We start from the raw sequence: 16,546 nt of genomic DNA on the forward strand, positions 1-16,546 counted from the left end.
TCCGCTCCCGGCGCACCGCAGTGCCTGGCGCGCCCGCGCACGCTCACTCAGAGCGCTGGGCGGGCGGGGCGGCGCTGACGTCATCCACTGACCCCCTTCACCCCCCGGCCGAGGGGCGGTGGCCGCGCAGGCTCCGCGGGACGGACTCACGGACAGACAGGGGACGGAGGGACGGGCGTACGGCCAGGCCATGCCGGGGGAAGCTGCCCGCGCCGAGCTGCTGCTGCCGGAGGCGGGCGGAACAGGGCCCCGCACAGGTGAGGCCGCGGGGCTCTCCCGCCTGCGTGTGTCTCCGCCAACCCCTCCCGTCGTCCCCGTCCCCTCTCCACCCCTCTCTCTCCGTCCCTGTCCCCATACCATCTCCGTCCCCGTTTCCTCCCCGCTCCCCGCCCTCTCTCCGTCCCTCTCTCTCTCCATCCCCGCTCCGTCCCCTTCCTTGGTCCCCTGCCCCTCCGGGCACCGGAATCCTAGCCCAGCTCTGGCCCCCACTCAGGACTGCAGGGAAGGGCGGGGTGGAGCAGGGATGTCCTCCAGGAGCCAGAAGCGACTTGAAGGCCTTCGAGCGTCCAGGGCTCCGTGTGCTCCCCGCCAGGGTCCCCTGCCGCGCCCCATTGTCTGGGGGAGCAAGGGGCCTCGCGGCCCCTGCAGCTCTGGACTGGAGGTTGCGGGTTGTCAACTGCACCCCGGCCACTGGGGATGCACCGGGCACCCGCCCCTCCAGATGCTTGAGAGCCGCCTCAGGGCTGGCGACTGGTCCTGGCTCAGGAGGAAGGAACAGGGCTGGAGCTGGAGCCTGGGGAAGCTGGAGGTGCCGGCTGAGGTCTGGAACGTGGGAGGCCCTGGGGGAGCATGGCCTGGAGAGCAGTAGCCCTGGAGTGCAGGCCCGAATCCTTGGAGAGACTCAGTCAGCAAGTATGGGAGGGAATCTGCCTGGGCCTGGGAAAACCAGCCAGGGATGGCCACCGGGCAGGAGGTCAGCCATGTGAGGCTCCGGGAGGGCCAAGGGCACCTGACTGTGGGTGAGAAGTCCCCTGGGGATGAAACCAGGGCTGGGTCCAGGGGCCTGGCCTCCCTCTGGGTCCTGTGGGGCTGGCTCTGCTTGGCTCTGCTTGGACTGTTTGGCGACCTTGAATGAGGCACAAAAGCCTTTGACCTTTGGCTTCCCTTCCTCTGCCCCCTTGGCCCAGCTTCACCCTCTGGCTGCCTTGGGGCCCTGGAGTCTAGTGCGGTGCACAGGGGTACCACGCCAGGCTCAGTGCCAAGAGCCTGATCTCCAGCACCCAGCCCTGCCTGCCACACCCACCTCCTGGGGTTAGGTATTCATCATACTCCAATGGACCCAAAGGACCCCCTTCTCAGGACCCCCTGGCCACGCCAGCACCCCAAGCAGTGTGGCCCAAGGGCCCGGGTTCTGCCACTGCTGCAGCCAACGGGCAGCCTGGGGAGGGGCTGCCCCTGCGTAAGCTCCCCTCTAATCCTGGCAGACACTCTCCCCTTTGCATACTGGAAGCTGAGGCACAGGAGATGTTGTACTTGTGGGAGGTCTTGGGTGAGCACGGTAGAACAGGAACCCTCCAGAGAATGTGGCCAGGGCTTGGTAGCCCCTGTCCACTGCCGTGGGACGCCCCACAGATGTCCCTGGCAGAGGGAGCCAGGCCTGCCAGCCCTGCGGGGTGGCTGCCACCGTGGAGACTCAGCTGGACGCTCTCTCAGGCCCCCACAGCTGCACACAGGGCAGGGCAGGGCCGCCTCTGCTTCCCCGGAGGGCCAGCACCACTGCCAGCACGGCCTCTGGCTGAGCTGGGACGTCCTGCCTGAGGACCACACGCCGTGGCCCCTGCTTCCCCTCGTGCACGTGGCAGCTCTGGGAACAGGGGTGGGGTGGAGCCCAGGGAGACCCCGACAGCTCGGCCTCGGGTGCGGGCAGCGAGGAAAGGGGAGAGATGAGGCAGAGAAGCAAGAGCCCCACTTCACAGCAGGCGTGAGATCTGGAATGTTCCAGACATGAGTGGAGTGCAGGCCTCCTACTCCCTGGGGGCCCACTGACCTGGGGGGTCATAAGCAGGCGTCTCCTGGCAAGCCCAGCTGAGGCAGCGCAGATTACGGGCAAGGAGTCAACAGGCTAGTGTCTGAGGCGACGGGAGCTGGTCTCATCTTTACTGAGCACCTCGGAGAAGAGCCAGACCTCAAGCTGCTCACCGTGGTCAGAACTCTTGGAAATCCTCCCCCAGGCACAGCAATCGCCTTTCCCTCTCGTGACCTCTCTTTTCAGCGGACACCCAGCCCCACGGGCCCCCAGGCCTGTGCTCAACTCCCGTCTGAGGGAGGGACGGCTGCAGCCTGGGAGCTGCTTCTCAGGGAAGATGCCTGCCCTTCTCACGCCCTTCTCTCTCCACAGATCTGTCCTGCGATGCGGCTGCGGCTACCACCCCGAGGGGGGACCAGCTGGAGCACTGTGTCCTGACCCCTAAGCCCAGTGCCCTAGCTCTGACGTTCCTGCCCAGCAAGCCGGGTGCCCGGCCCCCGCCTGACGGAGCCAGCTGGGATGCAGGGCCGGGACGCGCCCCCTCGGCCTGGGCAGTCCAGGCAGAGGGCGACCCCAGCCCAGGGCCCCCCGAGGTTCGGCCTGCTGAAAGTCCTCTCCCAGCCTCCCTGGAGCCCCGGATTGTGATGGGCGAGGAGACGTGCCGGGCATCCCCTCTGCCCAGGGCAACCCTGCCAGAGCTCAGGGACTGGGAGGGTGGGCACGCCAGCCTGAACCCACCCCCCGAGTTGTGTTCTCAGGGTGACCCTCCTGTGCCTTTCCCTGCCCCCGACTCCGATTCCTACTTCACCCCTCCCTCCACCCCGACCGAGACAGCCTCCACCCTGCTCCCTGGCCCCGGGCCCCACAGGGAGGCCCAGGATGCCCAGGCTGAGCTGGGGAACTCGCCGCCAGCCTCGCCCTCGGGCTCCTACATCACGGCGGACGGGGACAGCTGGGCCTCGTCTCCATCCTGCTCCGTGAGCCTGCAGGCCCCGGCTGAAGGGCTGGATGTGCCCTCAGGCTGGGGCTTCTCCCCACCTGGGTCTGTGGCCGATGAGAGGGAGCTGCCCCCTGCCGGGACCCCGGACACCTCGTCCCCAGAGTCCAGCCTCTCGGCAGACAGCAGCTCTTCCTGGGGCCAGGAGGGCCACTTCTTCGAGCTGGACTTCCTGGCCAACGACCCGATGATCCCTGCTTCCCTCCTGCCCTTCCAGGGCAGCCTAATCTTCCAGGTGGAGGCTGTCGAGGTGACCCCGCTGCCCGCCGAGGAAGAACAGGAGGAGCAGGCGGAGGAGGGCGAGGAGGAGGCTCCCAGCCCCAGCAGGGACCTGGCCGGGCAGGGCGAGGACGACAGCACGTTTGCGTCCTCGCTGCAGTCGCTGTCCGACCTGTCCATCACTGAGGGCATGGACGAGGCCTTCGCCTTCCGAGATGACACCTCGGCCGCCTCCTCTGACCCTGACTCGGCCTCCTACGCGGGGGGTGACGATGAGAGACTGTACAGCGGGGAGCCCCACGCACAGCCCACCACCCTGCTCCAGGACAGCCCTGGTGAGGCCGCCTCCTGGGGCCCCGAGCCCACTCTTGGGGTGTCCGAGGGAGACGTTGGCCGGGCTGCCAAGAGCCAGGAACCCATCTCTGATATAACGGGGGTGGGCCCCGCTCCAGGCCAGGTGTCCGCTGCTGCTATGGCCCCTCACGTCCCACAGAAAGCCGCAGGCCTCACTGCGGTGACCCCGCGGGCCTGGGCAGCAGAGGCAGGCTCCACCATGGGACCAGCACCTGTTGCCACAATCACACCTCAGTCCCTGGAGAAGGGAGACGGCGCTGCCTTAGGCTTAGAGCCCCCCACTTCGAAGGGAGAGGCGGGCCTCGACTCTCTGCAGAACCTGAAGGAAGAAACAGGCCAGGGGTTTGCCGCTGCAGGCAGCCCTGAGCCCCAGCCAGGAGAAGTGGAACCGACAGTATTCCTGCCCCTGGAGGATGCAGGCCTCCCCACTGGCCAGGGATCTGAGCCCCAGGCCAGCCCTGAGCCCCAGCCAGAAGTGGACCTGACAGCATCTTTGCCACTGCAGGATGCAGGCCTCCCCTATGGCCAGGGATCTGAGCCCCAGGCCAGCCCTGAGCCCCAGCCAGAAGTGGACCTGACAGCATCCTTGCCACTGCAGGATGCAGGCCTTCCCTCTGGCCAAGGATCTGCCCCCGAGGCCAGCCCTGAGCCCCAGCCGGAAGAACTGGACCTGACGGCATCCTTGCCACTGCAGGATGCAGGCCTCCCCTCTGGCCAGGGATCTGCCCCCGAGACCAGCCCTGAGCCCCAGCTGGAAGAACTGGACCTGACGGCATCCTTGCCACTGCAGGATGCAGGCCTCCCCTCTGGCCAGGGATCTGCCCCCGAGGCCGGCCCTGAGCCCCAGCCGGAAGAAGTGGACCTGATGGCATCCTTGCCACTGCAGGATGCAGGCCTCCCCTCTGGCCAGGGATCTGCCCCCGAGACCAGCCCTGAGCCCCAGCTGGAAGAACTGGACCTGACGGCATCCTTGCCACTGCAGGATGCAGGCCTCCCCTCAGTCCAGGGATCTGCCCCCGAGGCTGGCCCTGAGCCCCAGCCGGAAGAAGTGGACCTGACGGCATCCTTGCCCCTGCAAGATGCAGGCCTTCTCTCAGTCCAGGGATCTGCCCCCCAGGACAGCCCTGAGACCCAAATGGAAGAAGTGGACCTGATGGCATCCCTGCCCCTGCAGGATGCAGGCCTCCCTTCTGGCCAGGGATCTTCCCCCCAGGACAGCCCTGAGACCCAACCAGAAGAAGTGGACCTGATGGCATCCTTGTCCCTGCAGGATGCAGGCGTCTCTTTGGTCCAGGGATCTGCCTCTGAGGCCAGCCCTGAGCCCCAGCCGGAAGAAGTGGACCTGACGGCATCCTTGCCCCTGCAGGATGCAGGCCTCCCCTCTGGCCAGGGATCTGCCTCTGAGGCCGGCCCTGAGCCCCAGCCGGAAGAAGTGGACCTGATGGCATCCCTCCCCCTGCAGGATGCAGGCCTCTCTTTGGCCCAGGGATCTGCCTCTGAGGCCAGCCCTGAGCCCCAGCCAGGAGAAGTGGACCTGACGGCATCCTTGCCCCTGCAGGACGCAGGCCTTCCCTCTGGCCAGGGATCTGCCTCTGAGGCCGGCCCTGAGCCCCAGCCGGAAGAAGTGGACCTGACGGCGTCCTTGCCCCTGCAGGATGCAGGTCTTCCCTCTGGCCAGGGATCTGCCTCTGAGGCCGGCCCTGAGCCCCAGCCGGAAGAAGTGGACCTGACGGCATCCTTGCCCCTGCAGGATGCAGGCCTTCCCTCTGGCCAGGGATCTGCCTCTGAGGCCGGCCCTGAGCCCCAGCCGGAAGAAGTGGACCTGATGGCATCCCTCCCCCTGCAGGATGCAGGCCTCTCTTTGGTCCAGGGATCTGCCTCTGAGGCCAGCCCTGAGCCCCAGCCAGGAGAAGTGGACCTGACGGCATCCTTGCCCCTGCAGGACGCAGGCCTTCCCTCTGGCCAGGGATCTGCCTCTGAGGCCGGCCCTGAGCCCCAGCCGGAAGAAGTGGACCTGACGGCGTCCTTGCCCCTGCAGGATGCAGGTCTTCCCTCTGGCCAGGGATCTGCCTCTGAGGCCGGCCCTGAGCCCCAGCCGGAAGAAGTGGACCTGACGGCATCCTTGCCCCTGCAGGATGCAGGCCTTCCCTCTGGCCAGGGATCTGCCTCTGAGGCCGGCCCTGAGCCCCAGCCGGAAGAAGTGGACCTGATGGCATCCCTCCCCCTGCAGGATGCAGGCCTCTCTTTGGTCCAGGGATCTGCCTCCGAGGCCAGCCCTGAGCCCCAGTTGGAAGAAGTGGACCTGATGGCATCCCTCCCCCTGCAGGATGCAGGCCTCCCCTCTGGCCAGGGATCTGCCTCCAAGACCAGCCATGAGCTCCAGTTGGAAGAAGTGGACCTGATGGCATCCTTGTCCCTGCAGGATGCAGGCCTCCCCTCTGACCAGGGATCTGCCTCTGAGGCTGGCCCTGAGCCCCAGCTGGAAGAAGTGGACCTGACGGCATCCTTGTGTCTGCAGGATGCAGGCCTCTCTTTGGTCCAGGGATCTGCCTCCGAACCCAGCCCTGAGCCCCAGCCAGAAGAAGTGGACCTGACAGCATTCCAGCCCCTGCAGGATGCAGACCTCCCTTTGGTCCAGAGATCTTCCTCCAAGGCCAGCCCTGAGCCCCAGCCGGAAGAAGTGGACCTGACAGCATTCCCGTCCCTGCAGGATGCAGGCCTCCCCTCGGTCCAGGGATCTGCCTCCGAACCCAGCCCTGAGCCCCAGTCGGAAGAAGTGGACTTGACTGCATCCCCACCCCTGCAGGATGCAGGCCTTCATTCGGGCCAGGAATTGGCCTCTGAGGCCAGCCCTGAACCCCAGTCGGAAGAAGTGGACCTGACGGCATCCTTGTCCCTGCAGGATGCAGGCCTCCCCTCTGACCAGGGATCTGCCTCTGAGGCCAGCCCTGAGCCCCAGCCAGAAGAAGTGGACCTGACAGCATCCCCACCCCTGCAGGATGCAGGCCTTCCTTCGGGCCAGGAATTGGCCTCCGAGGCCAGCCCTGAACCCCAGTCGGAAGAAGTGGACCTGACGGCATCCTTGCCCCTGCAGGATGCAGGCCTCCCCTCTGGCCAGGGATCTGCCTCCAAGGCCAGCCCTCAGGCCTTGCAGGCTGACACAGGCTACACCCTAGGGACAGAGCCCATGGCCACCACAGCCCAACAGAAAGGAGGCAAGACTTTGGAACTGAGGCCAGCGCCTGAGAAAAGGGACCCAGACCACACTGGAGGATCAGACTCTCTGGCCTTGGATCAGATCCATCTGGGTGGTCTGGAGCCAGCTGCAGATGCTCGGATACCCTTGGACGGAGATGCATGCCCTTCCAAGCCTGCCACGGAGGCCCCAGACACACCTGAGCCTGCCACGGAGGCCCCAGACACACCTGAGCCTGCCACGGAGGCCCCAGGCACACCTGAGCCTGCCACGGAGGCCCCAGGCACACCTGAGCCTGCCACGGAGGCCCCAGGCACACCTGAGCCTGCCACGGAGGCCCCAGGCACACCTGAGCCTGCCACGGAGGCCCCAGGCACACCTGAGCCTGCCACGGAGGCCCCAGACACACCTGAGCCTGCCACGGAGGCCCCAGGTCCCCCAGAGCCTGACTCCAGTAGGGAGGAAGTAGCCAAGGGCCTTTTGGCACCTGAGCAGGGAGCCTGTCCTGATGCCCGTGGGCATGGGGGTGATGGAGCTGAGCCCAGCTCGCCCCTAAAGGAGGCCCCGGGGGCTGAGAACCAGGAGCGTGGAGTTCTAAAGGCAGTCGTCTGCAGCCCAGAGCCATGTCCTGCTGCCAGCCTGGAGGTTGGCCAGGTGGGGCCCCCAAGCCCAGTGGAGGAGGGAAGGGCCGCCCTGGGGCCCAGGCTTCCCGTGGCTGTGGCCGCAGAGGCCGGGCTGGGCTCCTGCCCAGGGTCTCCATCAGGGGCTGTACCCAGGCTGGGAGGGAGCTGTCCCAAAGATCCTGCCCTGGCACTTCCACTGCCCTCAAGGCAGCCAGAGCCCGTGAGGGGCCTGCACAGCGGACAGCAGGCCCGGGCAGCCCTGGGAGTCCTCAGCTCCTCCCCGCCACAGCCTCCACAAAGCCCCCTAGGGGGCCTGCCCGGTGCACCCCAAGCCAGCATCCAGGGCGCTGAGTCCTCCGCTCCTGGTGTCCTCATGCAGACAGTCCCACCCCCCGCGGCACCCCCTGCCCCCTGCCCTTGCCAGGTCCCCGGGGAAGACCTGGGGGAGGGCGCGGAGCCCCTGGGCTCTCTGGGACTCCCACCACCACGGGCAAGAGCCCAGCGGGCGGTGGCTGCCCTCTCAGGGACCAAGAATCCCCCCGGGGCCGGGCAGGCCAGCCTCCCGCCCCACTCCCCACTCCTCAGCCCCAAGGCGGCCCCCAAGGGGGCTACCCATGCCAAAGACCTGGCCTCGAGGATCTCGCCCCCCTGCCAAGTGCCTCCTGGCTCTGGGCTCCGGAGCCCAGCCGGACCTCGAGGGCTCCCAGCCGCCAAGCAGCAGGATGACCAGGACAGTTTGGAAGAAGGTGAGGGGGATCCAGGCTGGAGCAGTGTCCTGAGCTGGGGGCTGCACGGGGCGGGGACGCCAGCCCCTGGTGCAGAGCCAGCGCTGCTCGCCCCCAGGCCCCTGTCCAGAGGCGGAGGCCACCCTCACACCTGCCCTGTCCTCAGACTCGCCGCAGGCTCCGGGCTCCGGCCAGCACTCGGACAGCCACGGGGAGTCGTCAGCCGAGCTGGAGGAACAGGACCTCTCGGAACCACGGACCGCGCAGTGCCCAGCCCAGGTGCCCAACCGCGGGGTCACGTACAGCCCTGGGAGGGCTCCACGCCCCACCCTCGGGTGCTCAGACCCCTCTGTTCCTCAGGCCCCGGCAGGCGGCGGGAGCGAGGAGACCGTCACCAAAGTCAAGCAGAGCCGCAGTGAGAAGAAGGCCCGAAAGGTGGGCTGGGGCCCTGCTGGGACCCCGGGAGGGACCAGGCTGGCCAGCAACCCAAGCACCCAGGACTGGGGCTGGCTGCGTTAAGGGGACCCCTTCGCACCCCACGGCCGATGAGGTCCATTGGCAGGGGCCCGTTGGGTAAAGGCAGTGACGGGACACCTCGCGCAAGTAACTGGGCCTGGGCTGTCAACTGACGTGGCCTCTCAGCCCGGGGCCAATGCTCTCTTGTACACACAGGGGGCCAGCTGGGGGGGTCCACAGAGGGTCCCCGGGAGTCGGTGGCAGAGCCCTCGTGATCCTGGCAGTGCGCTGCCTCCCCCTCCCCCAGCCCCCACCGGGGACCTCTGGGGCTGCTGCCCGGGCCTGAGACCGCTGTGCCCCCAGGCGATGTCCAAGCTGGGCTTACGACAGATCCAGGGGGTCACCAGGATCACCATCCAGAAGTCCAAGAACATCCTCTTTGTCATCGCCAAACCTGACGTCTTCAAGAGCCCGGCCTCGGACACCTACGTGGTCTTCGGCGAGGCCAAGGTCCACCCGGCCGGCCGTGGGCGCGGGGGGGGGGGGGGGGCTGGGGGCGTGGGCTCGGCTGACAGCTGTGCTCTGTGCTGCAGATCGAGGACCTGTCCCAGCAGGTGCACAGAGCTGCGGCTGAGAAGTTCAAGGTACCCTCGGAGCCCTCCGCCCTGGTCCCCGAGTCAGCGCCGGGGCCGAGGGTGAGACCAGAGTGCAAGGAGGAGGAAGAGGACGACGACGAGGAGGTGAGGCCCAGGGGCACAGGGCCCAGCCCCGCGAGGGCGCAGCTTTGCTGGGGGCCTCTTCCTGGGGGAGGGGACCGCTACAGCACCTCCCTGCTTGCCCCGCTCCAGGTGGACGAGACGGGGCTGGAGCTTCGGGACATAGAGCTAGTGATGGCGCAGGCCAACGTGTCAAGGGCCAAGGCCGTGCGGGCCCTGAGGGACAACCAGAGCGATATCGTCAACGCCATCATGGTGAGTGGCCGGCCCCTTCGCAGGCGCCTTGCTGCCGTCTCCGCTGTGGCCTCACACAACGTGACCCTCTCTTTGTGCGCTTCCTGCAGGAGCTGACAATGTAGCTGCTGACCAGAGACCTGGCTCCACCCCTGCCCCCAAGCTCTGCTGCTCAATAAACCGGTGTCCCCTCACCGCCTCTGCTCCTCCAAAGGCTCCCCCAGCGCAGGCTCTGGCTCAACGGGTTGGAGGAAGCGTGAAGATGCTTCATGAAGCCACGCAGGCCCCAAGGAGGGTGGCGGTCCTTCCCCCAAGTCCCAGAGGGTGGTGGTCCCTCCCCCACGTCCCAGGGCGCCCAACTTGCCCAGAGATTGCGGGCAGTCCGGTCACCTGGCTGCGGGCCCAGGTGTGGGCCTGGGGACTGCAGTTTCCAGAAGGAACTCCCCAGACGCAGGGGCTCAGAGTTTTCTGCAGGGGCCCTGAGCCGCAGCAGCTGCAGGAAGGCAGCGTTTGCTCAGGGACTCAGCAGTTCATGCCCCAGAGTTCCTGGCCCCTCACCACGGCCCAGCTCTAGGAGTCACCGTCCTCCCCGTGTCCTCTCCTCTCTCCTACAAAGGCCAGGGATCTGCAGGGTGGGAGCCACACTCCAGGACAGAAGAGGGAGACCACCAAGTGGGAGGCCATGTGTGGGTGGAGCCCCCAGAGAGGAGGAGCAGTTCCTGGCTGGCCACAGGACACTCCTGGGACACCAGGTCCCCTCCGCGCGCAAGCCCAGGGGGGGCTGTGGAGGTGCCGGCCCCTGACTAGGTGGCTATCTTTAACTGTTCCAGATGCTTCCAGGGCAGGTCGATTTGCACACATACCTAGAGACAACACCTACCAACGGTCTCCCTTAGCTTTGCCCAACCCAGGCCCACAACCAGCTCCAGGAGAGCCAGGGCCAGAGCCAAGTGTGAGACCCCTCCTCCCATCCTGCCCCGCCCCTCAGAAGAGGGGGAGCCTAGCGGGCTGCAGACCCCTGCCTGGTCCCCTCACGACCTCACCGCGAGCCCACGGCCCTGCCCTCCCTCCTGCGGGTTCAAGTACCCACCCTGCTGAGCCTGGTGCTTCCCGCACACGCGGTCAGGGGCCTCGCAGCAACGCGCAGGCGTCTTGCGGGCGAGGAAGCAGTCCTGGAGCTGGGCCCTCCCGCGCCCACACAGCAGTGCCCAGGCCCCAGCCTGCAACCCGACGGCCCTGCCCTGGGGTCACCACCACTGCCTCCCCATGTCCTAAGGGCACAGGAGGGGCTGGGCCCAGGGGGGAACGAGGCAAAGGGCCTTGAAGGGGCAGGCACAGTGCCCCCACTGGCCTTCCTGACGACCGGCGACCCTGGGCTCCAAGACGACGCACTCTCAGGGTGGGGACGGCGCTTCCAGCGAAGCGGTGGTGTGCAGGTCTGCTATGGAGACCACTATGACTGTGGATGAGAGCCGGGGACTGGGGCTTGGGGGAGGGAGGAGGACAGCCAGCGCCCCTCAGACAGCCCAGTGCCCAGGTCCCGCCAGCAGGGGCCTGATGTTCACGTCCACATGTGCTTAGGACACCTGCTCTCTGCCCTGTGTCCACAACCCCAAATCGAGCCCTCCCTTTAGGCAGCGGGCATGAGCGCCCAGCCCGCCGTGCCCAGCCTGGGCATGCGGGTCTGAGACAGAGGCCAGAGCGCACACCCCGGCTCCTACCCCACTGGAGCAGGAACACGCTAGCAAGCAGAGATAAATTATTCACATTGCGGTAAACTTCTTTTAAGGTCTCTGAGAGTTTCAATAGAAACGTCATGTGCAAAATGACAGCTGTCCGGGGTCTGGCTGACAAGACCCCCTCCCGAGGCAGGGTGGCATGCAGGGGGGCGCAGTGCGGCCTTCCGCCCCAGCACCAGGGTGCCTCCTTCACAGTAGAGCCACCTGCGCCCGGGGCCCCACGCGGGGAGGGCGGCTGGCGGGGTCCCGGCGCCATCAGGCCGAGTCCTGGTCCATGCTGCAGCCCAGCGCCTCGATGTCGTTGCTGATGTCCGAGATCATGCGGTCCCACTCGTCCCCCTCCGAGGGCGCGGACTGGTCATCAGAGCTGCCCGCGGCCCTGTTCCCGTTGGAGGTGGAGGTGGAGGTGGAGCTCATGGCCCGGCGGTACCTGCCGAAGCTGTCGGTGATGATCCCGCGGCCATCCTTCACCCCGATGGTCTCCAGGAAGTTCTCGAAGTGCTGGCTGTCCTTCTCGGGGATGAAGGGCCGCAGACCTGCACACACATGGCACACCTGACCCTGCGGCTCCCGCACAAAAGCCCACAGCCCGGGGGGGGCCACCCCACCACCCGCCTGCATCTGGCCCTGCCCTGCCTCTGCAGCGGGGCAGGCGTGGGCCGGGAGCCACACCCTCGCGTCACTCCCCTCAGTCCTCACAGAAGCCCCACTGCACAGGTTTCCAGACGGAGGAGAGGAGAGGAGAGAGCGGAGGGGAGGGGAGGCTGACGCAGGGCTCCGAGCACTGGGCCCCGCCGCCCAGCTGTGCTCCCGGCGCCCGGCTGACCACCCACTTCCTGGACAGAGACCCGCCTCCTATGTGAGGACAGTACGAACAGGGGCTGTGGACCCCAGCGTCGGGTGGCGACTGACTCCAGGGGGCAGTGGGGTCAGCAAGAGCTCGGACTGGATGCAGCAGGTCCACCTCCAGCCCTTCACCCCCATGAGCAGTGCGCCCTCATCGGACCGTTGGGGGCAGAGCCCAGGACCCAGGAGCCTCCACCAGCCACCGTCAACCAGCCGTGTTCTCCGGGGTCAGCATGGGGAAAGCAGAGGCGCTACCGGCCTCGCAAGCCTGGGCAACCGTCCAGGGCCCTGTCCGTGGCAGGCCCTGAGCACCCGCCCGCCGTGCTGACTCCGCGTGCTAAGCTCTCGGGCCTCGGCTAAGGCTGCCCTTCACCGGGAATGGCGTCTTCACTCCCCCGCCCAGCAAGCACCTGCCCCGCCTCCCAAACCTGCACAAGCGCCACCTCCTTGCAGAGCCTCCCCCGGCCCTCGCCAGGCAGCGCGGCGCCCACCTCATCCTCAGTCTGGCTCCCGTGGGGCCCCTCCCGCTTCCCCGGGGGAAGGTCCCCACCCGTCACTGGGACAGGCCCCTCCCAGCCGCATCACTCAGGCCTCGCTGGCTGGCCCCATTCCTAATGGCGCCCCCGTCCGTCGCGCGCTCACCAAGCAGCAGGAACTTGCGGCTGTCCCCGTAGAGCTGCCGCAGGTTGATGCAGAACTCGTGCACCGAGGCTCCGTCGCGGTACTCATGCAGCAGCGCTGCGAACTGCTGGATCTCCTGCGACGACAGCTTGGTGCGCAGCTGCCGAGAGAGCCGGGCCCGGGGCGGGGTGGTGACCGGCGCTGCCGCCCCCCTGCCCACACCCCACGTGACCCCAGAGGGCCTGCAGCTCCACGGCTCCGGCCGGCAGGGGAGAGAGGAGCCCGCACCGTCCGCCCTAAGCTGCAGGCGTGGCTGACCAGGCTGCCCGCAAGCAGGCAGAGGGCGCGTCTGCACACCACTGCCGGGGCGCAGCGACCAGCGCCCTGGAGCCCACAGTGATGCTCAGCCAGCTGACCGAGTTTCTAATGAGAACGTCACGTGAGGTCGGGGGATGGGGGTAAAAGAATCTGCTGAGTGATGACAAGGCCCATCTGGCCCTTCCAGGGAGTGACCCGGTCCTCCGCTACCGTCCACCACCAGAGACCCAGGGACAGGCCTGTGGTCCAGCCCCGGAGGCCAGAGCAGCCCCCATGCTCAGGCCTTGGCCAACTCACGCCCTCCCCAAAGACTGACCTGGTGGGAAAGGCAGTGAGGCCCAGTTGCAAGCAAGGCGCCCACGCTCACCCCCAGCCCCACCCACAGAGAAGCACGCCTTCACCCTCCCCTCCCCGGCCCTGCCCCACCCCCGCAAGGAGATTCTAACCCCAAGGCGCCGCCGGCCCCAGCACAGGCCTGCTAGAGCACGTGGGCTCTCTGGGGCCGGGGTCTCCTGACGGCGGCGGCAGCGGGCAGCGTACCGTGAGCATGTAGTCCTGCAGCAGCTCGGCGGCCGTGGCGCTCAGCTCGCTCTCACTGACCGTCTTGGCGTGGGGCGCCGTCTGCGTGCAGAAGGACAAGGGCGACACGCCGCCTGCATGCGCACACTCGGGGAAGGAGCTGCAAGGACGCGAGCCGAGCCGTGGGTGGGCGGCCCCCCAGCCCTGCCCCGTGCCTGCACCCTCGACCCCCCATGGGGGCCCAGTTAGGGCCAGGGTCTGAGAGGAGGAGGGGGCCTGTCATGGAGGGAAGGGCTCGGGCCGGACAGAGAAAGACACGTGCAGGGAAGGACCCAGAAGGGGCCCTCAGCCTAGCAGGGTCTCAGTGGAGTGATGATGTCACTGGTGTGACCCTGGGGAGCCCACTCACTGGAAGGCTCCTGAAGGGGGCGGGGGTGGGGGAGGGATACCGACGAGGAGGGTGGAGCCAGGCAGCCATACTGGCACCACCAGGGCGGGGTACTCACAAAGTGCTGGCTTCCGTCTCGTAGGACTCCTTCATGTCCACCTTTGTGGAAGAGTCGTCTGTGCAGAAAGTGCAGAACACAGAAGCTTCTGGTTATGTGAGGGAGGGGGCACTGAGTCCAGTGTCCAAGCTCTAAGCAGGAGATGCAGAGCCCTGGCGGTGGGGAGCCTGCAGGCCGTCATGGGCAGAGCCGGCCAGGCCCCTGGGGTGCACCCCTCGGGCTGCACCCGTGCCTGCTCCTCCTGGGGGTCTTGTGAGATGCACCATCTGCTGCAGGGCTGGGCAGGAGGCGGGACAATGCTCTGGTCCTCGGAGGATGTGGCACATGGCAGGGCTGGAGAGGGCTCCCAATGGCCAGGACAAGAGAAGCACCACTGGTAGATGTGGTACCACGCCCGGCAGCGTCCTAGGGGCTGTGCTACTTTGTCTTCTCTGATCCCAGCAGGCATCACCACTGCTCCAACTTTTAGATGAGCAACTGAACCAGAGAGGTTATGCAACTTGCCCCATGCCACACAGCTGGTGAGGGCAGAAGCCACGATCAGAGCTGGCAGGTCTGAGCCCCAGCCTGGACCCAGCCAGGCTCCACACGTGGACGGCTGCTCCCCAAGGACAGACACGGGGCCTCAGGGTGCCTGAGACCCTCAGACCAGCAAAGGACCTGGTACACAGCAGCTACTTGGGCAACACCAAAGAGATGACCTAAGGTCCATGTGACACAGACGAGAAGGGACGCCGAGGCACCATCACACCCAGCAAGCGAAGCTTTAAGAGAAAAGGGATCAGAAAACGTGGGAGTGGGGAGGGGACAGGGAGAGAAAGAGGACGTTTCTGGCAGTAGGAGGGGAGTGTGCAGTGAGCACAATAATGGCCCCAAGATGCCCCCGTCCAAACCCCAGGTGCACATGCCAGGTGACGTGGCAACGGGGCTGGAGGTTGCTGGGCAGCTGACCCTGAGACAGGAAGATGCCCTGGGCTATCTGAGGGGGCTCGACGTGTGCCCTGGGCCCTCTGGTGTGGACGGGGAGGGGCCGGACGGAGCCGCAACAACAGGAGGTCAGAGATGCCACCATGGCTGTGACTGTGGAGGGAGGAAGGCCGCGGGAAGCTGGAAAAGGCAGGAAGCAGCTTCTCCCCGGAGTCTCAGGAGGAAGGCCGCTGGCCCGCACCCTGATTTGAGCCAGTGAGGCCCACGGTGGACTCGAACCTACAGAACCGTGAGAGACCAGTAAGTCTGTGTGGCTGAAGCTGCTCAGTCGTGGTGACCTGTCACAGCAGCAGGAGAGAACTGACCCGGCAAGGAAGGCCTGAGGCAGAAACCAGCAGAGGACGCGTGTCTGAGAGTGTGTGCGCACGGGGAGTGCGTGTGCTGTGAGCGTCTAGTGTGCACGCTCGTGTGCGTGAAGTGTCTGTGAGGATGTGAGCGTGTGTGCTGTGTGGAGTGTGTGCACGCGTGTGACGTGACGTACGTACGTGTGCTGTGTGTGTGACGTATGTGATGGGTGCATGGGCACACGTGGTGTGAGTGCGGGTGTGCCTGGACCCCAGAGGGAGACCTGAGGGCTGGGGGACAAAGGACACCCACGCAGAGAGAAGGCCGGCAGGAAGGAAGCCCACGCGGGTAGGCTGAACATCCTGTGTTTACTTCGTGAAAACTCATTTAATGGTATAATTACGATCTGTGTACTTTTTAGTAAAAAAGCTTATTCCAAAAAAACCACTATTGGAAATCTCAATGCTGAACGTTTAAATAGAGCTCAATGAACCACCTGCTACCCACTGCGGAAGCCGCGGGCCTCTGGGCCTCAACCTCCCCACCTGCCCGTGAGGACAGGCTGCCGGCCTCGCCGGGCTGTCTCTGCAGTGCTGGGGCGGCTCCAGCATGAACGGCGAGACAAGGAGAAGGTGAGAGAGCCAGCCCTTCCTCAGAAAGCGCCCTCAGCTTCGTCAGCACGCAAAGGGTTCTGCGCTGTTCGTGGAGACACGTGAGCCGCCGGGGGCGCGCAGGGCTGGACTCTCCACAGAAAGACCAGAGGCTGCCTGCCACGGAGGCTACCGCTGCGCTGCCTCCAATACCTCTCTCTCTGTTCACCTGACTGACAGAAGCCACGGGTCCTCGGTATACTAAGCGTTTGAAAGTGGATGCTCTTGGTGTTTAGAAGACTGAGCTCAAGTGGGCTCCCACGCAAATGACGCATCTTGCGCGTGCTCACAGATTCCGGAAAACGCTCCCCAGGTGCCCACACGGAGGAAGCGGCTCTGAGCGCTGGCCCGGCTACACCGCCTTCGGGCCCCTTGCTCTTCCTGCCACTGCCCCCCACCCCGCCCCGGGCAGGCCTCGTCTTGGAAGGGGCCCCATACCCACTCTCAGCCCCAGCGCTGGGAGCCCCGCCCGGCCCTGGGTTCTAAGTTTGGTAAAGTGACTTTGGCCAGGCGTGGTTCCAGAAAAAGT

At 66.4% G+C, this 16,546-nt stretch overlaps 2 protein-coding genes across 10 annotated transcripts in view; one reads left to right on the forward strand and one right to left on the reverse strand.

Moving 5' to 3' along the window:
- The first annotated feature begins 127 nt into the window (after positions 1 to 127).
- Positions 128 to 11,118, forward strand: NACAD (NAC alpha domain containing). Its single transcript, XM_060020160.1, has 8 exons — positions 128 to 257; positions 2,399 to 8,161; positions 8,307 to 8,419; positions 8,501 to 8,575; positions 8,960 to 9,106; positions 9,190 to 9,336; positions 9,445 to 9,567; positions 9,657 to 11,118. The coding sequence occupies exons 1-8, from the start codon at positions 191 to 193 to the stop codon at positions 9,669 to 9,671; spliced, it is 6,450 nt and encodes a 2,149-aa protein (XP_059876143.1). The 5' UTR covers positions 128 to 190; the 3' UTR covers positions 9,672 to 11,118.
- A 187-nt stretch (positions 11,119 to 11,305) lies between these two features.
- The window catches only part of CCM2 (CCM2 scaffold protein), a 59,112-nt gene continuing 53,871 nt past the window's right edge, over positions 11,306 to 16,546 (reverse strand). For 5 of the 9 annotated variants that reach the window (XM_069541009.1, XM_060020171.2, XM_060020172.2 and 2 more), the window contains 4 exons: positions 14,096 to 14,153; positions 13,611 to 13,749; positions 12,774 to 12,912; positions 11,307 to 11,821 (listed from right to left, as the gene is read on the reverse strand). In XM_069541009.1, coding sequence (XP_069397110.1) covers positions 11,541 to 11,821; positions 12,774 to 12,912; positions 13,611 to 13,749; positions 14,096 to 14,153 — 617 coding nt within the window. In that variant the 3' untranslated portion in view covers positions 11,307 to 11,540. Of the gene's footprint in view, positions 11,822 to 12,773; positions 12,913 to 13,610; positions 13,750 to 14,095; positions 14,154 to 16,546 lie in introns of all 9 variants that reach the window. The other 4 variants (XM_069541008.1, XM_060020175.1, XM_060020176.1 and 1 more) reach the window with 4 other exon arrangements.

This window comes from Delphinus delphis, chromosome 9, assembly GCF_949987515.2.
Source record: "Delphinus delphis chromosome 9, mDelDel1.2, whole genome shotgun sequence".
Classification (NCBI taxonomy): domain Eukaryota; kingdom Metazoa; phylum Chordata; class Mammalia; order Artiodactyla; family Delphinidae; genus Delphinus; species Delphinus delphis.

Excerpts from the sequence above, each read along its gene's own strand:
- NACAD (XM_060020160.1), top strand. The coding sequence starts at position 191 with ATGCCGGGGGAAGCTGCCCGCGCCGAGCTGCTGCTGCCGGAGGCGGGC. Across the intron at positions 9,107-9,189 it reads TGGTCTTCGGCGAGGCCAAG|ATCGAGGACCTGTCCCAGCA; the intron begins GTCCACCCGGCC and ends TCTGTGCTGCAG. Across the intron at positions 9,337-9,444 it reads AAGAGGACGACGACGAGGAG|GTGGACGAGACGGGGCTGGA; the intron begins GTGAGGCCCAGG and ends GCCCCGCTCCAG.